The 24,908-nt window shown below is 35.1% G+C and overlaps 3 protein-coding genes across 8 annotated transcripts; all 3 read right to left on the bottom strand.

Annotated features, from left to right (window-relative positions):
* Nucleotides 1-1,065: 1,065 nt before the first annotated feature.
* Nucleotides 1,066-16,889, bottom strand: LOC110704747 (general negative regulator of transcription subunit 3-like). 6 transcript variants are annotated; one of them, XM_021882555.1, is made up of 18 exons: nt 16,588-16,889; nt 16,266-16,397; nt 12,895-13,032; nt 11,543-11,593; nt 11,105-11,194; nt 10,843-10,989; nt 10,560-10,670; nt 10,341-10,361; nt 9,188-9,256; nt 7,355-7,880; nt 7,145-7,230; nt 6,126-6,296; nt 4,797-4,959; nt 4,549-4,676; nt 2,109-2,387; nt 1,879-2,013; nt 1,597-1,778; nt 1,066-1,273 (listed from the first exon to the last, which is right to left on the bottom strand). In XM_021882555.1, exons 1-18 carry the CDS (start codon nt 16,678-16,680, stop codon nt 1,207-1,209), a joined length of 2,589 nt encoding a protein of 862 aa, XP_021738247.1. In that variant the 5' UTR covers nt 16,681-16,889; the 3' UTR covers nt 1,066-1,206. The 6 variants fall into 6 exon arrangements, with proteins under 6 accessions (XP_021738247.1, XP_021738249.1, XP_021738248.1 ...); XM_021882557.1 differs by having other exon boundaries at nt 11,123-11,194; XM_021882556.1 differs by having other exon boundaries at nt 10,341-10,355; nt 16,588-16,888.
* Nucleotides 16,890-17,302: 413 nt separating this feature from the next.
* LOC110704714 (putative nuclease HARBI1) lies at nt 17,303-18,777 on the bottom strand. Its single transcript, XM_021882525.1, has one exon. The coding sequence runs from the start codon at nt 18,775-18,777 to the stop codon at nt 17,413-17,415; it is 1,365 nt and encodes a 454-aa protein (XP_021738217.1). The 3' UTR covers nt 17,303-17,412.
* A 619-nt stretch (nt 18,778-19,396) lies between these two features.
* Nucleotides 19,397-20,425, bottom strand: LOC110704713 (glutathione S-transferase T3-like). The gene has a single exon (XM_021882524.1). The coding sequence runs from the start codon at nt 20,423-20,425 to the stop codon at nt 19,397-19,399; it is 1,029 nt and encodes a 342-aa protein (XP_021738216.1).
* Between the last annotated feature and the right edge of the window lie 4,483 nt (nt 20,426-24,908).

The following is a 24,908-nucleotide window of genomic DNA, read 5'->3' as shown; positions in this document are numbered from 1 at the left end:
CTTCCTCCGTTCTTTTTTACCTGACTTGTTTCTTTTATCACACTTGCCAATACACAACTTTAACCATCAATAACTTGAATTCTCTATAACTAAAAAATATAAAAGTTATATATTGTGATAGTACTTATTGAGATGATTCTTACAAGATCCAACATGAAAATATTTTTCCTTAAATATAATTCACAAAAGACGGTCAAAAGAGGGTGATGAATAATGCAAAAGTCGGTGAATCATGTAAAAAGAACAAAGAAAATATAAGTCGGTCCAGATTTTTCTAGTGGTTTAATTTTATTTTTATTTTTTTTAATTGAAAAATGCCGAATAAACGTAGCCGGCCTTGAGTGGGTGTGGGTCAGCCTGTACCTAACTAGTATTGGACCATACTAGCCCACTATTTATATGTACAGAGTAATTAGCTAATTAATCTGTTCATTAATTAATAAATAAATGGCATGACGCAAAATAGAAAGATACAATCATTATACTACGTACATTATTTTTGCAAAAATGCAAAATGATAACCATTGATATGGCCAAAAATAGCACATGCTCATTGGTCCACCTTATCACCTGTAAACTTGAGTATCCACATCTCTGAATCTGAGTGCACCATTAATAAGATGTAGGGTCTCAAACTCTCAATGTCCTAATAAATTCATAACGGCCATCCATAACTACATATAATATGGTATGACGTAATTGAAATAATATGGCCATAAGTGAACCAAGTTACATTAGCATAGGAGCTGACATCAAGCCATTGCTGACTTGCTGTAACAATTCAACAACACATCATCCAATGGCCATCTGGGATACGAACCAGATGGACGAGGAGAGCAACTTCTGTATAGAGTACAAAGAGGTCAAAGACGACTGAAAAAGAGCAATGACAGGCAAATGATGTTTTAAAGGAGATTGCATTTATCACCATAAGTAACCAAGCTTACTACTAGATCAAAGTTAGTCTAACTTTATAGGTTGTCTGGATACGGAGCAGATAATCAGGAGAGCAACTGCTATACAGAGTACAAATAAAAATGAAACAGATTGATGACAGGCAAATAAAAAAATAAAAAAAATTAACTGGATTGCATAGATGTCCAGAGTAATATTATCTCAAACTGAAGCAAACATAACTTAATTGTCATGGTAAAACCCCAAATTTTGGGCCTGACAGAACATGAGACTGTAAGGTGGTCTGTACATCTATACAATTAGTTCATCTTCTAGAAAACTATACTCGAATTTGAAGTCTGCTTTGATCCTTTGGCACCTGAAAATGGCAAAGTCATGTCATCAAAACAAGCTTGGCACTGACCAGAAACAATAAAAAATTCAGGAGCCACCAAAGCAAGACAGGAAAATTCTCCTTTGTTCACCCCTTTGATCTAAGGAATAGACTTCAAATATCAATATGCCATAGTGTGGAAAAAACATTGTCAAGTATTCACATCATCTTTACCACAGGTCCATTAATATATACTTTAAAAACAATAAATTTAAGCAACCAATATAATTTAACCTCACAGTTATCAGAAACCCAGATCATGGGCAGATTTTTTGAGGTAAATCAGAGAAAGAATAGTGTACACATACCATCCTTGATTTGGGTCATCATTTGCAAGATGAAAATCAAAGTATACATAAGTCCCCTTTTCAAAATCATCAGTAGCAATCTTTGGTTCTTCGTGCCTCTGAAACCATGTGTAATACTTCCTATGGTATCTCCATGATTGTTTCTTTAACTCTTTTGCAGCCAAATACTGTTGATAGGTATTCTGTAGACAGTAATCAAATATACAAATAAGGGAACCAAGAATAAAACACAGAGCAATTAATCAGAAATTTAAATGGAAGTATTGTAAATTTGTAACCCACTGGTTGATAGTAGAAAGCAAAGAATAAGGTATCTGTCCCCAAGGTATCAAGACCCAACCGTTCCCAGAAAGCAGGATTGTTTACAATTGGTGCCTGTACTTGTGGATAGCTTGGAGGAGTTGCTGCAGGGTGTCTCTGTACCAAGCATGAAAAAATTCAAAAATATTACATTAACAGGAAGTAAATATTTTATCGGTCAAATCAAAGAATATGATGTCAAATTGCCGTACAGGTGTATAGCTCTTTGCTCGTTCTGAGTCTTTGGGCTGAGGAAGCTTGTAGAATGCCGCCTCAAGCATCTGTGTATTGTACACAAGATCATGCACTCCCCCAGAGTTGGCATTTCCGCCAATATTATCACCAATGGCCCCAAGGTCTGATACACTTCTCCGACCAATAACTCCAAGGCCAGCAGATGGTTGGCTTGATTGCAAAGGTTGGCCAGGAGAAAGATCTGCCTCTCTTGACAGTTGGGTAGATTCTGCCAGCGGACCAGATGTACCTCCACTCTGCAAAGCAGTAATCACTTAATAACTTTAAAAATTGAACATTATCTGGATTGCTGAGACAAAACTATAATACAGAGAGACAGTATGAGCAGACTTGCAATTACAACCCTCCAATTTTTATTTGCTAAGCTTGAAACAATAACCCATATTAATAAGCCAAACTATAAAGCATGAAATTTCAAATTGACAAAAAGGCAAGACCTCAAGCCAAAGAGGAGAGAAAGGGCACCACAAGAGGTGGGTAGAGGTGAGCGGGGACGTGAGCAGCCATCAGTTATCATAATGCAATATCAAATGCCAGATTTAATAGCTAATTTCTACATCATACAGAGTACTAATTTTGTAGTCTTTTGAGAAAAATCGTTTGTCTTAATCTAATCCTTACTGAAATATATTAAATGCAATATCGAATGCCAGGCTTAATATCTACTCCCTCTATCCCTATTTCTTTACCCCATTTGACTTTTCACGATCTCTAACACGCAATTTAAAATTTAAATATCTCCATTTCTATACACATAAAAACTATAAAATCTTGATACTAATAAAATATACAATGAGACGAATCCAACAAGATCCCACATTACTATTAATTTTTATAGATCAATAGGGAATTTGGTCAAAGTTTTTTAAATTTGACTCAAATATTAGCAATGGGGCAAAATAATAGGGACCAAGGAAATAATTTATACTACTAAATCTGTAATGTTGAGGAAAATTGTTTGTCTAAATCAAATCCTTACTGATATTAAGGAGTTCATAATCAAACATAAAACTAATATACATTAATGATGACCAAACATCGATGGATAACTATGACTATAATGTATGAAGGAGGGGCTGGCGGTGAAGTATCAAATTTGGCTCAAATCACTTTAGTATAATAGAAGTATGTAATTGACAAAAATGTAACTTAGTGCAATTTCATCACATACAACTGAAAGTATATAAATAATTTATACATATCTACCACTTCTTAACCATGAATGTCAACCTACTGTTAGCAAAATCACCCTGGAAAGATGAAATAGGTCGAATAGAAAATGCAATGACCTGGAATGGTCAATCATCAGGAGTTAGGCAAACTGGCAAAGATATCATCTCCAGTTATACAAGCTAAGAAACACACGCAATGCATGTGTGTGCGGCAATTTAAGAAACCCTTTAGGCACCATTATTATTAGTGGGTGTAAATTTAAAAATTGTTGCTAAAAAAAATATAATAAGAAAATTATAAAAATTAAAATTGTTATTAAAAAAAACAATTGATGAAGTCATAGAGTATCTTTTTATCGAGTAATTTTAAAAACAGTTGAAAAGTACTTGTATAATTGTATTATCCTAAAAATAGGATAGGATGGTGGGCGAGTCTCCTTATCCTTGTACATCATTCAATCCATTTTCCTCCTAGTAGTTTCAAAAGGCACAAAGAGATTGAGATGCGCAAAGGGTCTTCAAAAGGTGTACTTTGGTGGGATCTTGTAAGCTGTGTTTCAATGTGTATTTTCAAAATATCAGCTATACCTAATATTATCCAAAAAAAATCAAGGATCCTTACAATCATAGTTCTGAATTCGAGACCATGACTATCAAAGAGGGCAGAACCAAAAAACAAAGATAGTACTACTTAAAACGCTTGGCACATGCTTATATAGCACAAATTATAAATAAAGAGCCACAAAATTCCAGTAAAATTGATACTGTTAAAGTAGAAACTCCGAAGAGAACTTGGGAAAAAATCACTGGCTACTGCAAGCCGATGAGGTTCCGTAGCGCTCTCTCTCTCACTCTAGACATTTAAACATAATAATTTTGCTCAGATTTACACTATTCACAAGCAGCATACAATTATACTTCTAAGAAACTACGGTTGTTCTAACATTTTTCAATAATTTCATCCCCTCTATAAGTTGCACAAGTTGCAAGTGACACACCGCCTCAACATTGTCTGAGACATGGACCAGGATTGTTGTGCCTATCCCTATAAACTCAAATCCAAAAGGCTGTGCTACCTAATATATCGCAATCCTTTTATTTACAACATCTACTACTTTCCATAACCATATCACTTGTAAAAAAAATCTCATATCAGATGAAAAAAAAGTGATATATGAACACACAAAATGCACAAATTTAATCACTGAACTAAAAAAATACGTACAGGGACATCCTTCACATAAGAAGCTTTAAGATCATCATCATTCATCAAGTTTTTGGAAAGCCCAGAACCAGGACCTATCTCAACTACCGAATCCTCAGATAAGTTCTGCTGTTGTTGATCCTCGGTAACTGCAAAAACATCATCTGAATTATCCATACCCATACATGTACTTGAATTCCTACATAGCCAACCGCAATAGGTAACAAACTTAAATACACTTATATAACAAGATATGTGATGAAATCTACCAGAATCTTTTGGAGAAACAACTAAAGATCCCTGCTGGACACCTTGCTGGATAGGAATTGGTTGCTGCTGTATAGTTGCAGATGAAGCAGTGCTTAGGCCAGGAGATTGCAATCCTAGCCCAAGACCAACTTGAGAGGAGATCGAAGAACTCTGAGAACTTAACTGAAAAATGTGAGAATAAATAAGATATTCACACCCCCAACAGCTTCCAAATCTGAGAAACATATACAGCATGTATAATAAAAATAACTAAATAAATAAAAAGGCAATCCAGTACACGAGACTCTAGCAATTCAATACATAAGAAAATAAAAAATAAATATACCAATATATGCAGCCTATTCCCATCCGAAAAATTGGATATAATAATTCCTCCTTTTTTAAAAATCATTGAGTAGGGGAAATGCACAATTTTTTAGGAGATATGAGAGATAAAAAAGGACCCATTTTTGAGGAGAGATAGAGATAACCATAAGCCAAAAAAATAATACTGCAATTATATTGCAACTTCTCAAAAAGGATAACACATAATTATTATTGAGTAGAGGGAATACTAACTTTATTACTAAGAGAAATAGAGAAAACTTGAGTTACCTAAAGCTGAGGCTCTAAAGGGGGAAAAAAAAAAAAGTCAAAGCAAACCAAAAAAAAAAAAAAACAAAACAGGCACATATACATTTAGCAGCACCACAACATATTCAATTAACCCACAAACATCGGGCCATTTGGTTGCATAGAAGAGCCTTCAAACTCAAATGGGCATCAAAGTTTCAACTGTCCCTTGACTTTGATGATGGTGAAATTGTGCATATCCTTGGTGTGGAAATTGTAGAAGGAAGAAAGGGGAGCTCCGGTGAACGGAATTTTGAATTTTCAAATATTACAAAACAAAGTTCTGCAAGATTTAATCTTAGCAAAAAAAGGCTCAACACTTGCTTGGGTAAGGTTACTAAGGTAAGACAATGTCTACTGGGAACAATGTATTTGATTCTTGCTTTCTACTAAATGTGGCGTATTGGCAAGGCTGTGGAGAGGTTTAATGTCGAAAAAAGCAGAGTCGAGTTGTATGCCGGGAAAAAAAAATGAGTAAACAAAAAAGACTAAATAAAATACCAACAGACTCAGTTTTCGAATAAAAAAAATATTAAACCATTAATTTGAGGATATAACGGTATAACTAATGAGACACGGTGAGATAAAAAAATATAAACTTTGCAATAGTAGAAACTATTAATACGTACTTCTAAGTTCTAATGCAATTTATACATACTTCTAATGCAACAATTACTCATTACAATAAACTAAACTCTCCATAAAAAAAAATGTACCTGCTGCAAAAGTGGATTTTGCTGCTGTCCTGAGAAGGGTTTAGAATTTCCACCAGCAAGATTTGGCATTCCAAGAATGTTACTGTGACCTTGCTGTTGTACTTGCTGCAACCTCTGAAGAAACTTTTCCCTTTGATCTGGAGCAATTTCAGTTCGTCCACGAAACTGTCCCTGTATAAACAACTTATCTTCAACTAAATACAAAGTTTGCCTATCTTATTAATTATACAACAAATGGATTATTCTACGCAAGCAGAAGCAAAGGATCCAAAAATTGTACAGCAAGATGTAGTATGATATGCAAGCAGAAGTAAAGAACTGTACTTCATCTCAGGTAAATGTTTAATCATGGTTAGTTAATTATATGCATGGATGAATAATAATAATATACTAAAAATGAAGAGAAATGAAAAGAAAATAATAGACAAATTATACCATCAAGTAATGTTAAAGAATATCAGATAAAACATACATGAGTGAGAGGGAATTTTGTTTCACGGTATATTCATCAGAAAACAATAGACATAGTCCAATTACTCCAATATTATAGCAAGTTCCAAACGTAGCTACTCAGTTTACAATTAGATATATAGGTAATCTCACAAGTCACAAGTACACTCTGTAAGGATGCAGGCAATCAGGCATGTGAAGGACAGCTTGAAAATATCTACAATATCCTGAAAGTCCTTCCATTATATTGCAAAGCACATTCTAAATCAGTAGAAAGCATCATGCCTGTATGCTTCTACAAAATAGCTCTTGATAAAATTTGCAGAGCTCCAGCAGGTTTCATATTGAACTAAATGATACGCATCTTTGGTGTTTGATTTGTCTATTACAATTTCACTAGTACGTGTTAAGAATACTTAGTACTTGGTTTTGTGATCAAGTGCAATCATCGGTGTTTGATTTGTCTATTACCATTTCACTAGTACGTGTTAAGAATACTTGGTACTTGGTTTTGTGATCAAGTGCAATCATCTTATGAAAAGAAGCAAGAGGAACAAAATAGGACTTACCCCCTCACTCTGAGTCTGAAAAGTACTTCCAGGCCTCCACTGCATCCCATGAACCACAGAAGAAGAAAAGGCTCTACCAGCAACAACTGCAGCAACAGCAATAAAAATAAAAGCACGTAGGTTAGATCAATCAATTAACTTGATATGCTGCAGCAAAGAGCATCATACTGTTTATGAAGGGAAAAAAATAAATAAAAGGTTGCACCATACCACTACTTGCAAGCCTCTCATCAGATCCTAAAATATTTCTCTTCGTCACTTCTGATGCCAAAGGAACTGAACCAAGAGTCATGCCGCTGCTAGGAGCTGTACCAACAGAACTAAGAGGGACACTAACAGAAGGTTGGCTTGGAATACTGCCCCGGCCAATGCCCCGAGTAAGAGCTGCAGGATCTGTGAGAGCAGGTGATGATCTTCGTCCAGGAAAGTTCACTGCATCCTCTTCTTTGCCAATAATCGGGGGATTCAGAGGAGAAGAAGGAATTGCACCTTCCAGAATGCCTCGGCCAGAGACTGACCCAGAAACAGAAGCGGTAACATTTGGAGAGGCAGGTAGAAGAGTAGAAGAGGTTGGTATAAGTGTCTGGTTTGTAGGTGGATTTGACGGATTGGAAGAGCTGAGGATGCTAGTCTTAGAAGGCAGAGTTTTTGGAACAGTATCAGAATTACTGTCCTGAGAATTTGTTTCATCTTGTTCCTGGATGGGAACAGTCAGTTGGGAGGATGTAACAGTAGCCTGCCAAAATTAAAAAATTCAATCAAGATAACAAATAGCTGAACAGAAATTATTGCTGCCACAAATTCACAAGAGCTGACAGGAGACATTAAAGATACATGAATAAGTAGCTGCAAATTATTTTCACGTGAACTTTAAATATAATGGTGCAAGAAAAAGGCAGAAATAAGACTGCAAAATCTAGGGATTGTTGCTGCTGTTATATCAAGAGATTAAGCAGCTTAAGAGATTTGCTAAAAAGAGACAAATAAAGACACCATAATAGACAATCCATTGACTCCTCCCCATTAGAATGAATAAACAAATATATTAAAAAAAGAGAATACACAAGAATTTTAATGTTTCAAATTGCACACACAATACACAGGCTAATAGCATGCTCTCTTCACCTGAAATCTATTGAGGTCTGGTCTAATAAACTTATTGGTCTAGTCTAGTCTCGTCTGGGGTAAGACCATCTCCAATGGTGAGACTCATTGGAGATTTTTTAGGAGAGAGTATTTTTTGTAAAGGATACCAATAAGTTGGTATCTAAACTTAGATACCCAAAAAGAAAGTTGCTAAGTTTAGATAACTTTAAGTCTCAATTGACAAAATTGTGGACCCCTTATCAATTTTATAATATTTTTTGTTTATTTAATTTTAGTCACAACAATCTCTCACTTAAAAAAAAAAATTAATAATAATAATAATTTGATATGGGGGGCCATTATAGGAAGTGACATTAATATACTTAAGAGAGTCTCACCATTAGAAAATTTATATCACATGAGTTACTAAATTGAGAAGTGGATTGGATATCACCATTGGGTGTGAAAAACAACTCATTTTGTATTTTAATACTTAAAGTTGAGTCTCACCATTGGAGATGGTCTAATGTATAAGGAAAAGGAAAAACATAATCAAGTGAGTTTTTCTTAGATTCCTCTCAATATGTACTTTTCAAATATGCAATTTTCATTAAATTTCCATGCACAATAAAAGATATTTTAAGTAAAGGGAAATTATAATCCTGGTCTGATCAAGTCAGTTTTCAATCTTGTTCTGATGTGATCTAATCTGACTCTGCAAATAATAAAGACATTAAGTTATTGGAATAAGTAGAAGAGAAATGGTTCTAAAACCTGTACCTCTGTAATACAGACAAGTCTGCCAACAATTTTTCTAGTAAAAACATGCATAGAAAGGCTAACACAAACAACAACCCAAAAGAAAGTGACAACATTTTTCAAAAAAAAAACTTTGAAAGAAACCATGAAGCACATTAATTAAATTGCAATCTACTAGTAATAGTTTTTATAGAATACCGATGCCAAAGAAGATGAAGTATTTGATGATGTCTTAAAACTTAGAACTGAGCTGGCAGCACCGCCACCCTGTCAAACAAGCATGAAGAAAGGACTTTTACTCAACATGACTTGGTATCGCTCTAAGCATTTTCTTCAAAAACCCAATGGAAGAACCAGGTAGCATACAGCTTTCAAACGTTGTTTTTAATATACATATACCCACAGCACATACATATTGCATTTGCATAGGGATAATGGTGTCAGCTACAAATTCTTTAAAGCTAAAATCCTATGCCAATCACTACTGGTAGAAGCTAGCAAACTCATTTACTTTCAAACAATTAATCATGTCAGCATACAGCAAAAGGCTTTTCTATACTAGAGCAAACCCTATACACAACAAATCATATCCCAGGAAATGCAAATGCTAGTAACAAATCAACTATTTAATTTCATCATTGTTCAATTGACGGGCGATGATAAGGCTTTTCTAGCCAGAATAGAAAACATACACGCAAAAGGGAGGGGAAAGTGCTATTTCATATTTGCTTGAATACAAACCACTATGTCACTGACTTGTATGAACAAAACAATGTTAAGGTAGTAGCATCAATAGAATCCCTAAATCGACTTGCCTACAAAAACACAAGCTACGCTAATTACAAAAATGAAATCCATTTTAAAAACCAAAAAAAAAAAAAAAAAAAAAAAAAAAAAAAAACCTACTAGATTAACAAAGCGGCAGATCACAAACAAATATCATTGCACATTAAGTACATCAGTTATCTTCAGTCATAGGACTGAAAGCATATTGATACTTGTTGAACATAATTACATCAGTTATCCTCTAAATGCCATGGACCTTATCACCCCTTTGCCAGGAGCTAACAATCAACTCCAATACAATTGGTTAAATTCAAACAAAAGTACTCAAACAACAAAATTAAAGAAGCAAAATCAATGATCTTCATCATCAACAACAATGGAAAAAGAAACAGTGTAGCAAGATCACTGCCATGTTCACAGTGTTGAACATGTCTATCAAAGTCAAGACAGTAGGCACAGAGCTAGAATAATACCAAGAAAGCAGAGTTCAACAAAAACTAAAACTAAGGCAAATACATATACAACTTTTTTTTTAACGGGACCTAAAGAGTACAAAGATCCGAACCTGTGACTTCATGCCCTTAATCTCAATATGGTAAATTCGAATTTAACCGCAACCGGTGTTCAAAAATCATGATCACGCAGAAGATTAAGAATGAAAATGCAAAATCAATCAGCCAACTAGCATAATTAAATGCCATAAAGTCATGCTCAACAATCAAGGAATATCAAATAAATAAATAATAGTTGATGCACATGTACATATTAGATATCCGTTACACACCTTAGCAAGTCCAGGTTGACCCATTGACACAAGATCTTCAAGAGCTTCCACTTTGTCCAATGGTAAGGTGTTGTAGAGCTCATCAACATCACTAAATTCATCAAAATCTTCCTGGAAATCATATTCAAATGCAAAAGGGTAAAACAAATATGAGCTAAACACCGAACATTATCAAAATTCAAACAATCCTTTTTGGAATAAAAGCCAGAAAACAATTCAAAATTCACAAATGTTGCTAAATAAAAAACAAAAAATAAATTAACCAACTACAAAAAAGACAGACCTGATTACGCTCCAAGTAATCTTCGAGAAAGTCCTTAACATCATTGACATGTTCAGCACTCAATTCATCATTGTCTAATAATCTCAATATCAATTCTAATTTCATTACATGGGCCTTGTGACGAGATATCGAAGTCTCCAAGTGTGTCTACAAGAGGAAAAAAATTAAAAAAAAAAAATCTTTAATGACAATTTTCCCAAATCTTAAATGTAATATTATTACGGTATCATCAATCCATTAGAGGTTAATTATGAAATCTCACTAGTCTAGGAGGTCTCGCCTTTCCTTTCTTTACAGATAAGCCCTCCATCTCAGCCTCAAAATTATCAATTTGAGACTCTAACTCTCCTACCTGCAGAAATATAAAGCACTTAATTAATTAGTAATCGGTAAAGGCGAGTCATAAATAATATGCAGAAAATGTCATTAAGCCGAAACACAGAAGGGCAATAAAATCAACAAACACCGAATAGCATACCTACTGATACAGAGCCCATTTAAAAATCTAACGAAGAACACTAATATAAAACAAAATATACTCATGCTTAAAGTTTAAACAATATCAAAAACTCAATCCAACTTCATTGTCAAAAATTTTGCCATACTCATGCTTGTTGACTGTAGTTAGTTTTAACAAAAGGAAACCATGAAATTACATGACGCAAGAAAATGTGAAATAAAAAGGAGTTATGCAACATACCACATTGTTCAACCAGTCTCTTGTCTCTGATTTTGCTTTCTCCTTAGGATCCTATCAAAAATATGAGAAACAAATAACTAAAAAATATTGAGAATAGCAGACATCTAGATAATCTTCATAATAATCATCGAAATGGAAAGAGAGAGAAAGATTGGAGCATATAAATTTACAAAGTCATGAAGCGTAAGCTTCATATGAATGTCAATGTACCATAATGGATGAGAGCTATATTAATATCTAACCCAATGGTAGTGGCAGTCAATAAAGAATGTAGGATATGAGCATATTCAAAGAGTAAAGTTTGACATTAGCTTAAATCTTGGGAATGAAACAGCCCAGAATTGAGAATTGGTAATTGAAGAACCTTGGTAAAAAAAAAAGAAATAAATAAATAAAAATTTAAGGAAAAAAAAGGACATTTAAAAAACTTTTGACTGAATTATTAAGTTTTAACTTTATGTATATAAATAACTTTGATAAGTTATATAGCTACACAGTAAGTTAAAAAAAATTATATATATATATATATATAAAATATTAATTTGAATACTCCTCTGTTTCATAATGTTAGTCCCATTTAGAATTTTTTTACTATTAAAAATGAGAGGGAATCTTTTAAATTTCTCTCTATATATAAGAACAAACATAGTCATATGATATCTAGTTTTATTCGTCTTGATGAGTACATTATTAATATCTAATTTTTATAATTTTTGCTAGTGTGAGATTAAAGATATTTGCAATCAAAAACTTATATCGATATACGTAAATGGGACTAACATAATGAAACGAGGGATTGTTTAGTTTATGTCAATTTCAGCATAGTTCTTTGCCGCCAAACAATTTTCATAAGCTAAATGAAAAAATATAGTCTTAAATAGCATATCTATTTATTATTTGTTAATAAAGATAGCCTACACAAATAAAACAAACAACCCCTCACTCGTTCATCTGTCTTTGCACCCTCTGTCTCCTTCAAGTAAGAAGCGACAAAGACTAACCAGGGAGGCAGCAATGCATAGCAGATCACCAAACACTTTTCTCTAGTACTCCTTTGCACAATAACAAATCCAACATCTGTGACATATCATCTTCCCCAGAAAGGGAAGTCCCTCAACATCCTTAAGAATTCAACCTCCATAAGATTTTTGATGCACCTAATGAATTGATGAATTGCCAAATCAACTCTCACATGCTGCTACTGTACCAGTGTCATTTTATGACAACACAGATACAACAGCCTAAGTGTCATATCTATGAGTCATATCTAAGTTACATCAGTGATCAGTCCAAAACCATATGCAGTAATTGGGATAAAGTTGAAAAGTAATAGAACAGGTTTTCAGTCTTACAGTTTTAGGCTGTTGGCCTAAGCCTTCTTTTGAAAATGCTTTCGTCTTGGTCTCCTTCTCACAAATTTTAAATCTTTCCATTTCACGCTCTATAAGCTTGCGGGCATCCACCAAAGCCTGCTCATAAGATGCACTAACCTACGTCAACATATATCACATTGTCAATCATCAACATCAATTGAAAGTGCGAGACATAATAACGAAAAGTCATTTCAACTTGACAGGTGCAGCTTGTGCACGCAGACTGCTTTCTAGTTTCTGTATAAAAAAAGCTACCATTCTGTCAAAAAAAAATCAAGAATTGCCATCTAACTGAATCAATCACCTGATTATTGGGATTTCCCAGGAAAACATCAGGAACATACAACACACGATCAATTTAAATGCACAGTAAAGAAGTAAAAGTTGAAACTCTCCTTTCACATAAAGACCAAAACAAACGAAACAAAATCCCATACTTGGGCACTCAGCTACTCACCTTCCATCCCAAAGCAGAATCCTATCCGTGGAAATATAGCAATTTCCATAAGATCTATGTAATAATTTTCACCTGCTGCAGAAAAATAGAACATTGGAAACCAATCCTATGCCTTACCATTCTGGGTGCACAATCTTCAAAAGATTCACTCTTGCAATTTGACATTGCATGTAAACTCAGTAAAAATAGTCTCTATGACCTTTCTCCGAAATTAAAAATAAAATAGCCTCTACAACTAAACTAGCATAAAATGAGAAACTCTAGGGCAATATAGAAACTAGCCAAGGCTTTGTTCTCTCAAGTAATGAGAAACTAATGAGGGGACGGAATCTTCTTTGCATTGCCCTACAAGTAATGTTCCTGTGACAGAGATTCTTCAATTTGGATGGTCTTCATTGGGCAGCTCCATTCAGGGTCTCAAAAAGTGACATAAAATTTTGGTTAATTTGACTTTTGCTACCACCAAAAGACATGCATTTGACTTTTGCTACCCCTTAAATTTTTTTTTTTTTTATTTTACTACCACCTAAAATCACATTTGTTAAAATTTGCTACCAATTGACGGAAGCTGTTAATTTTGCCGTTAGTGGGCCCCACTTCAACCCTGCCTCTCTCTCTCCTCCTTCCGCAGCCACCAATGCCCTTCCCCTTCCACTCCCCTTCCACCCCCCCGCCACCTGGCCCGCATCTCCCCTTCCCCTGCTGCTCCCCAAAATCGATGCAAACCTACCCCATAACCCCAACTCCGGCGACAGTGAGAGTTTCAAGGGTGGGGTAGTTGGGGTTTCGAGGGTGGGGTTGTTGGGGTTTCGAGGGGGTCGCCGGAGATCGAAGAGGTTTAGGGTTAGGGTGGCCAAAAAGGGTAGGGGAAGGGGAGGGGGGGTGATTTCGGTGGGGGAATGGGGAGGGGGGCCGATTCCGATGGGGCGAATGTGGAGGGGGGTGGTTTTCGGTTCAGGGTGGGGGTCGGGCAGCAAGAAGGGGAAAAGGGAGGAGGGGTGGCTGCATAGGTGGGGGAAAGGGATTGGGGTGGGGTCGCCGGCATTGGCCCAAGCTTTCGTCCCCGGCCGCCGGCAGGGAGGAGGGGGAGGGTGGCTGACGGGAGGGGGGGCAGTTGAGGGTGGCTGGTTTTTTGAATTCCGTTAAGTGGTAGCAAATTTTAACAAAGGTGTTTTTAGGTGGTAGTAAAATAAAATAAAAAAAAAATTGAGGGGTAGCAAAAGTCAAATGCATGTCTTTTGGTGGTAGCAAAAGTCAAATTAACCTAAAATCTTGTGACAAATTGTTTAACGCGAATTTTCTGTGGTGTGGATGTTTAAGTGAAAAAGAAATTATACAACCTTTATGATCGACAGTCTTCTTTGGTTTCTTTTTGGGATCGAGTGGTGTAATTAGCTTTCTTAAGGCTCACACTCATGAAGCGTTACCTGGCTAATCCCTTTTACAATGTACTGAAATTATCATTTTCCTTGATTTCTAGTAGATTTTCTGCCTTCCCATCTTTGTAATTCAACCATTTCTTTATCAAAAAAAAAAATATCAAAAGTTCAGAATTTTTCTTAGCCACTTAAATGAAGAGACATACTAGATACACACCAAGGGGTGCAAACACTATATTAAAAGGTTTAATGACATAGTGTTCACACCCTCGACCACTTACAAATCACCCCAGCTAAATAGCCTATCAACAAACACTAGCCTAAAGACCTTTAATCAAATACAATCATCCATGATATTATTTACTTAAGGAATAGTTATTAAATGCTTGATTCAACTATACAAGAACCAATTTTACCTAAATGCATAGAGTGGAAGGCTTTGTCCAAAATTTAATCCGTCCAATAACAAAGGAATCAGCATGCACATTTTCACAATCCATTACCCCTTCAACCTCCTCATTCAAGCTTGCAAAACTTTGCCGGGTCATACCATCTCACCCATTTAATTCTAACAAACTGGAGTACTAGAAAGAAAGCACCCGTTGACCAAAACATATAAGGTGCTTAACCAACTCTTCATGTTACAAAGACTGCACGCAGCCGCGATGATTATATTTCACCTAAAGTCAAGATCTTCACCTTCACTGTTGTCCAAGTAAAAGACCTAACGTCACTGTTACTCAATTAAGTTCTACATCAATTAAGTTCTACATCAACATTTGATGACATAAGCAGTATACGGCTGGTTGCCTCCACTTTAAAACTTCAAAGACTAGTCCTACTAAAACCCCACACCTAATTTTACTAAGATGGCAAGTTTTTCTTTTACATGAAATGAGAAGGATGAAACAATACTATAGCCGCTCACAAACCTAATTTCATAAATTTTTAAAAAAATAGCAAAAGAAGATTATTGAATAGAAACATGTGAAGATAGTAACGGCAGAGACTATTTCAATCTTAATACTGTGTGAGCGTTGTACGAGAGCAAATGATATGTTAAATAATTTTAACATGCATTGCATGGATACTAATTTAATATGATAAACACTCCCAAGACAACAGTTGTCTTCATCCACCATTTCTTCTTTTGGGATAGCTACTATCTCATAAGTTGGGAACTGAACTACCAGAGGACAATTTCTTTACCAGAGTTCCTTCTAATAACTCTAAAGGCCACTCTTTTTCCTTACTCAACTATAAGAACCATCTTGCTACAAATACTAACAAAAGAACTTATCAACAAATATCCACATTTTCTTAATTAAAGCATTACTAACTCACAATAGTTACAATCACTCTCATCCCACGAAGATGATGAAGCGATAATCGGTAAAAGTCCCCCTATAATCCATCTCCATATAGCCTGAAATAAAAGCATTATAGCACATATCTACACATTCTTCATAACATACTTATTGGAGAGAAAAAACAAACAAACAAAAATTGCCAACCTTTTTATCTTTAATTTCACTAGATTGTATCCATGTCTTGATTTGATCTCTATATCTCTGCAATTTCTTAATTTCCTTCTTCAAATCAGCTTCGAACTTCTCTTTTTGATTAGCATTATCGGTATCGTAAACCTGAAGTATAATTCCAGCGCAAGAAATGAATAATTAAACATGAATCAATTAAAAAATTCAGGAGAATCTCAGTGTAACACTTTCTTCCCAAATTAACCAATTTCTCGATAATTTTAAGCAGAAAAATAAGAACTAAGAACAACTACAAAGCTCTACAAATATGGCGGAAGAAAGAGAAAATGGAGAAAACCTTGTTCCAGATGCTATCAAAAACATCAACACCTTCTTGAACTTTCTTCAAAACTCGATCGATCTCACCTTGTAACTTTCGACTGGCTCCCATTTCGCTCGAATGAACAAAATTGTTGCGAAATTGAGTGATTTATCATCCAATTTTGGAATCCCTAATTGGTGAAAGCGAGGATTGAGCGTTATTTTTTAGTTCAAAAATCTAGGGTTTTTGGTGGTTCACTATGGAAGCTAATAACAATGGCGATACAGGAGGATTTAGGGGAAAATGGGAAATGTAAATTTTTTTATTGAAATTGTTACGGAGTAACTGTTGAACTGTCGTTACTTTGTCAGTGCCTAAGAGCACCATTATTGGTGAACAAAAAAAAATGGTTCATGGGTCACTATTACCATTTCTCTCTCATCCACATCAACCCAACAAACCATTTACAATATTCACTCTTAACAATAAACACTAAACAATGGTTCATCATCAATACTCCCTACCCCACCTTATTTTATTTTTGTAAATATAATCTTTTTGTTTCATAATTATAATTTATTAAGCGATGTCAATATAATTAATTGACGTATTTAATATTTTAATCGTGATTACTAATTAAGAAATTATCGCGTTTTTTTATCAGCTTTTTAAAAAATTAATTCTTGTGATTAATATTTTTTAAACAACAACGCAGCTAATTTTAATTAACATAAAAAAAAGGATGTACAAATCGTGATTACAGTTCTACAACTATAATCTAGTACATTTTATTTAAAAAAAAAAAACACAACTACACATCGTTTTGTAAGATGTCCTTAGGGATAACCATTTGTTGTAAACCTAGTTGCCTAAGTTTTCGTTGTTACCAAATTTATTCCATATATGTTCGACCAAGTCGTTTTTTAGCTGCAAATGAGTCTGTTGATCCTCAATCTCTGTTCTACGAGACAAGTATAAGCCGATATCCACAATACGATCAGTACGGTACTCGGTAGTGTCCTCATTAGCGTTCCCTCCAGCATTCATAAACTCATTGGTATTAACGTTATTTTGATACGTCTCTCGTTCATCTTCAACGATCATATTGTGTATTATGATGCAGGCGAGCATGATATTGTGGAGTATGTCGGTATCCCACGCCAAAGACGGCTTTTTAATAATGGCAAAACGAGCTTGAAGGACCCCAAATGCACGTTCAACGTCTTTTCTTGCAGCTTCCTGGTGTTTTGCGAATAAACGATCCTTATGAGTTTGTGGACTCGTAATGGATTTCACAAAAGAAGCCCATCTAGGGTAGATTCCATCAGTAAGATAATACCCATTCGTATAATGATGACCATTGACTACGAAGTTGACAGGAGGTGTCCGACCCTCTAAGACGTCTTCGAACACAGGGGATCGATGAAGCACATTAATATCGTTGCAGCTACCTGGCATCCCAAAAAACGAATGCCATATCCATAGATCTCTGTCCGCAACTGCCTCCAGTATGAGAGTTGCAACTCCTTCTCTTCCTTGATATTGCCCCTTCCATGCGTGTGGACAGATCTTCCACTCCCAGTGCATACAATCGATGCTACCTATCATGCCAGGAAATCCACGTTCTTCCCCAATACGTAGCAATCTTTCCATATCTGCGATGTTTGGACGGCGTAGGTACTGATCACCGAACAGGTTGATGACACCTTCTGTAAACTTTTGGAGTGCCAATCGTGAAGTAGCCTCACTTATACGGACATACTCATCACAAGCGTCTGAAGCACACCCGTAAGCTAGTTGTCTAACGGCCGCAGTGCACTTTTGAAGTGGAGACAAACCAAGACGACCTGCCGCATCTCGCCTTTGTTGAAACCAAGGGTCATGTTGGGTCACTGCGTTGAGAAGGCGCTCAAACACATGTTTACGCATTCGAAACCGGCGCCGGAACAAGGAACTTGGATAAACTGGGACTTCCGCGAAATAGTCATTGTATAACCGTGCATGACCTTCTTCGCGTCCCCTATCCTTTCGGGGCTCAATAGATTTTCGTCGGCGTTGCTGAGTGGCAGCCTGAATAATTGGTGGAATGTACTCATGCATTACGTGTTGTATCATAAGACACACTTCATTACGTTGTTGAACTCTAAGCTCCCTTCCCTCAACATCCGAGTTAGATGAAGATGAAGGGGAATCGGTTGAGCTTTCGTTTAAACTATTTGAATTCATTTTGTACGTAAGAAATGTAAGATAGAGTGAGGTTTGCTAATAGTAACTGCAAACGATTTATGTGTTTGTGTGTATACAAAATGAAAGAATGGTGTTTATTTATAGTGAACTAATTTGTAATTCTTCTTCAGAAATAGCTGAATATAAAGAGACAAAGATCACATGGGCTATGACAAACAATGAATTACAACCACACAGAAATTGAATGGAGAAGAAGGGTTTCACATGGGCTATGACAAACACTAGATTAGAACCACACAGAAATTGAATGGAGAAGAAGGGTTTCACATGGGCTAACAAAGGGGAAATTAAGATACTGACACAATTATATATAAAGAGACAAATTGATATAATTGAATAAACAGAATAAGATCACATGGGCTATGAAAATGGGAAAGTGGAAAAGATACATTTTATTGATTAATTGATAAAGTACAAACATAAGGAAATGAGTACAAGAGGTTGAACTGGAATTGAAAACTTATCACTACTGAAAATGAAGAACAACAAAGGAATTGAACACACTTAACTACAATAAAAATAAAGGACACTAAGCATCATTATTGAAACGTTGAATATTGTTCCGAAGTATTACTATCATTTCGTCTTCCCATTGCTCTCAGTTTACTTTCTGTTCTAGACGAGATAGTTGCTCCCAGTTGATCCTATATTGCTCTAGCTCAATTTTCCGTTGTTTCCTTGCCTCCTTGCGCTCTTGTATTTCAAGTCTCTTCATTTCTGCTTCGTTTGACACATTCATCGACTCCCCAAAAAGCTGCAATCGAGTGTTGAATGTTTCTAATTCCTTAAATGCTTGACTTGATGGAGCTTTACCCTTCAACCTCGACTTAGCCTTTTTAATACCTTCAGCACGAGCTACTCTCTCATCACCGACACCCACGCTGGTTGGTGTGGTAGGTGAGGAATTGTCACCCTCATCCCGTGTCCTCTTCCCACTACTTCCGCTCCCTAAAGACTCATCCGTCAGTGGAGTTGAATGTGGACGTCCCACCGATGGCTTGAATGTTTGTTGGTCCAAGAAAGACCGGAATTTGTCCCACTTCCTTAGTTGGATCCATTCCTCGTAGAAGGTGAATCGTCCGAACGAGTTCTCATGGATTTTGTGGGCCTCTTGGATAACATCATCTTCGTTATAGCCACTTCCCTTTCGCTTCCGGGCCTTATCATAGCTTCCGCACCACTTTAACACGGCTTCAGAGATTCGCATCCACCTTCCCTTCAAACTACTAATAGTTCGTAGGGATATTTCATCTGGATTCGATTCCCTGGCAGCATCGTATGCGTCCAAGACTCTCTTCCAAAATACACCCTTCTTTTGATTTGTGCCGATAATTATGTCGGTGCTGGTGTTCATGTAGCCGGATATAAGAGCCGCAGTTTCTGATCGCGACCAACCTCTATTGTTTGAACCACCAACACGATATTCAGGAGTTGATTGGAGTGGTTGCTGTAACATTTGACTGAAGTTTTGATGGGGAGAAGGAGTTTCATTTCCCTCACCATCATCCTCACATTCTTCATTTGCCTCATCTTCTTCAGATAAGACATTGCTCGATTCCCAAATATTGGGATTCGGTTGTTGTGACGGAAAATAACCAGATGCAGCACCATATTCACCGTAACCCATTGGTATCATGGATGGATGTGGGAAATTTGAACTGCTTTGAGAAAAATTAAAATTTTGAGGGAAATTTGGTGGATTATATGGGAAACTTGACTGGGGTATTTGAGGATAAACTCCAGAAAAATTATGGGGAATATTTGTGGATGTTTGTGAAAAATTTGGGTGAATTGGAGGAAAATTAGCTTGATTCGGGATCATATTTTGACCCAATTTTTTTTTTTGCTTTCTATTTGTTTTGGGGTTGGTATTAGCATCCATAATTATAATTTATATTTGGAAAAAATAAAAATTTAATAATAATAATAATAATAACAATAATAATAATAGAAATAATAATAATAACGATAATAATAACGATAATAATAATAATAATAATAATAACAACGATGATAATAATAATAATAATAACAACGATAATAATAATAATAATAACGATAATAATAATAACGATAATAATAAAAATAATAATAATAATAATAACGATAATAATAAAAACAATAATAATAATAATAATAACGATAATAATAAAAACAATAATAATAATAATGATAATTAAAAATAATAATAACAATAATAATATTAATATGGTATAAATAATAATAATAATAATATTGGTAATTATAGAGGGGATTTTTGAAGAGAAAAATATAGTAGAAAAAAATGAATTTTGAAAGTTGAAAAAAATATATCAATATGGGTGTCTATTTATAGAGGGGAAAAAAATAGAGTCGTTGGTATTTTTTTTTTTTTTTGATTTGTATTTTGTAAAATATATCCGTTGCAAAATTACAACGGATATATTTAAAACAGTGCACACGTGTCAAGCAGCGGCTGGGCCAAGTGGCGCACTCCCAGCCGCTGATTTCTATTTTTTTTTCTGAGCTTCAACAGCAAAACGACGTCGTTTTGCACCATGAAACAGCAAAACGACGTCGTTTTGCTATAATACCAGTCCAAAATATTGGTGGGGCCCACAGCGAATTAATTCATGGAAATGCTTGCTCCTGCAATCGAACCCATGACCACTCAACATGAACCATTAAAGGTTTGCCATTAAGCCACCACTTTATTTGTTTATTCATTGTGAACAATTAAATAGTTCACCCTTAAAGATGCCCTAAAGTCCAAATTAGAGTATCACTCGTTATGAAACAATTGGCTCGAATCATTCAAAGGGGTATCAATTCGAATAATCGGTTGGAGTTTAGGTTGACTCATGATTAGTCGGGTTTGTTCGAAATATTTATGTTCGGACTAAGCTATTTTTTTTAACTTGCCTTGTTTTGGGTCGAGTTAACTTTAGATCGGTTCACACTCAGTTTAAATAAATTCGTATCAGGTTCAAAACAGTTTTTACCAAGTTAATTTCGGGTCAGATGACTTTGGGTTGAGTTGATTCAGGTTAGGTTGATCTCAATTAAGTTTGGTTTTGTGTTGATTAGGATTAGGTCAATTCCAATTCATATACATTTCAGGTTTGGCTTAATTTAGGCTAAGTTCAAATTATATTTAAGTAATTATGTTTAAGTTAAAAAAAAAGCAAGGTATTTGCAATCATGTCAAGTTAAAATCAGATCGAGATATAATCAGGTCGAGTTAAATTCAAATCGGGTTAAAATCAATTCGGGTCAAAACAAATCACCTTAAATGAGGTATTTGCAAAGTCAATTTCAGTTGGGTTAAGCTCCGGTTGGGTCAAACCGGTTTGTTTGAATTCAAGTCGGATCAAAATCGATTTCGGACTAAGTTCAGGTCAGGTCAAATCGATGTCGATTTACATCTCAGGTCAAATTCGGATTCGGGTAGAGTTCAAATCAGTTATAGATTGTGTTTGGATCCTAAATTTCCTTGGGTCAAATCAGATAAATTACAGTTAGAAAAGGATTTTTTTTTTGTTTTTTTAGCCCAGTTGGTTTTGATACCACTTTTGGTCTCGATCGTATTGTTTGTGTGGTACTAGAGGGTAACAGCATAAATGGAGCATGGGCCAAGCCTTTTTACACTACATAAGTAAATTTCGAGTTGAGTCTAGTCATTGAACTAAGGAGACATTCCAATTAATTACGATAAATTGGCAACTTTCAAACAGCTCGTCTATCACATTTTTGGGTACATCTAGCGGGATATTTTTAAAATTTTGGTTTTATTAAAGTTGTATCCTTTAGTTTTTTCAAATAGTGTACCCTCGTTTTTTTAAAAATATATATGGAACCCAAACTTTTTAAGATTGTATCGATTGTATCTTTGCCATTAATTTGTCGTTTACTTGTAGTTAGTAAATTACGTTAATCACTCATTTGTTGCATAATTAAGCTAATGTTTCCCCCTTTAAGACGGACGTCCAAAGCGAGAGATCGATCTTGGATATAGCATCTCAAATATTGTTAATGTAGGAACTAAAGTGGAGATGAGAAAGGTAACTTTGCAGTGTGATTCTCCAAGAAAGTTTGGAGAGAGTCTAGTATAAGAGTTTTTTTTTTTAAGATAAAAGGTGCATGGAGAGTGGGATGAGATTTAAGGAGATAAGAAGAAGAATAAAATTATGAATTTTAGTTTTGTGTCGAAGGTAAAGATGTAGAAGGAAAAAATTTTAGGGTTTTTTTTTTTTTTGTATTAAAGTAAGATGAGAAGGCAAAGTATATAGATTACAATGAGTTGCTTGATGGGTGTTTTTCACGGTTGTTGACACGTGATTACGTGAACATTTGGTTGCAAAAATAAAAGGAATAATTTTGCTAGCATGTAATTGCAATGTATCCGAGGAGATAAGTATATAGATGTGTAGGCGTCGCTCGAAGTACATCTATGCTTGATAATTTTAGGAAGTTTGATTTGACATCTAACGATAGGGACGAAAAATAGGGAGTCGCCAACAAATTTTTTAAGGAACTTGTAAACCATTCGTGAATCATTAAAAGCAACCATGAAAAAGGTCAAACCGATGGCAACAACGATTTGATCCATTAAGGTTACACCTCATTCATAATCCATGAGATTACTAACTGCATCGTGGTGCTGGACCATGACTGGATATTCGGGGATGATGGTATGGATTGAGTCATGAAGTCAATTCCGCCAGTATTGGCCCCAACCTGATTCTTATAGATATGTAATAATTGCAACCCAAGACATACAACAAAGATTCAGTTCGCTCTAAATTAATTAATCTAAGTCGACTGAATATTTAATCCACACATAAATCTAATTATTGTGATCACTTCGATTAAACAACAAGATTATTAGGAACCTTAACCGGTTGTCCAAATTATCTTACTAAGCGTGATTTTCAATTACAGGTCTTGATTAAACATGCAATATGGTGATCAAAACAAATAGAATAGATCAAAACAAAACAATATTCATACATATCGGAAGCAACTCAATAATAAAAATCAAAGGAATGAATTTAACGCATGTCAAACATGATACAAATAAATTATTAATAAGTTAATACTAACATGATTTATATAACGCCTAAACATGATACTAATAATTAAAGAATAAAAAATCATAAACATGATGCTAGTAATCAAAAAGCAATAAAAATAAGGAAAAATTGCTTTAAATAATACCACCTTTCACCCGTCCGCTAAAAACAAGTCCACCTTTTGTTTATTTCAGAATAATACGGCCTTTGGGGGGTATCTGCTTTAAACAAGTTATTTTACCTACAACCTGAATAACCGGTTAAATTTTTTATTTTTTTTTAATAAATTCATTTAACAATGTAATTAACTCTTAATAACAACTTCAATTATGATTTATTAACATTTAAATCAAAAAACAAAATAAAAAAAAACAAAAAATAAAATCAGCAACTTTGGGCTGGTTTTTGCAGGTGAATTTTCCCGTCGGAAATTGGCTGTGTTAGGCTGCCGGAAAATTTGATGGTGGCAGTCCAATTTTCCTCTTTCCTCACTCTTCCTCTCATATTCTCTCGCACCATCTCCACTCTTAATACTTCACCGTCGCGTCGAAAAACAACCATCGACAACCACCAGGTAAACGCTTCACTTCCTCTTCTTCTCACACTGTTCCATCTTGCTTAGGGTTTTTGATTCAATTTGACTGATTTTGAGCATTTGAATTATACCAACTCAATTAATTATACTTCCTCCGTTCTTTTTTTATCGCATCACTTTGACTTTTACACTATTCACATAATATTCTTTGACCATCTTTGTGATTTATTCGTAAAGAAAAACATAGTCATGTGGGATCTAGTTAGATTCATCTCGAAATCTACTTTCCAAATATTAATTTTTTATAATTTTTACAAAGGTATAATTAATGATATTAATAGCTAAAGTAATGCATTGGCAAGCGTGAAATCTCCTATGATGCAATAAAAAAAAAACGGAGGAAGTATTATTCTTGCTATTCAATTTGTAACATTCGTTATACTCGTTTAGGTGGTTTCGAGAAGGTGGTGGTGGCTGGTGGGTATGGTGGGGAGGCGACGGTGGTGGGAACTGTTACAATTGTG

Source organism: Chenopodium quinoa, unplaced genomic scaffold, assembly GCF_001683475.1.
Source record: "Chenopodium quinoa cultivar QQ74 unplaced genomic scaffold, ASM168347v1, whole genome shotgun sequence".
NCBI classification, from domain to species: domain Eukaryota; kingdom Viridiplantae; phylum Streptophyta; class Magnoliopsida; order Caryophyllales; family Amaranthaceae; genus Chenopodium; species Chenopodium quinoa.
Note: the sequence above shows the minus strand (reverse complement) of the source record. Positions and strands in the feature narration are given on the sequence as shown.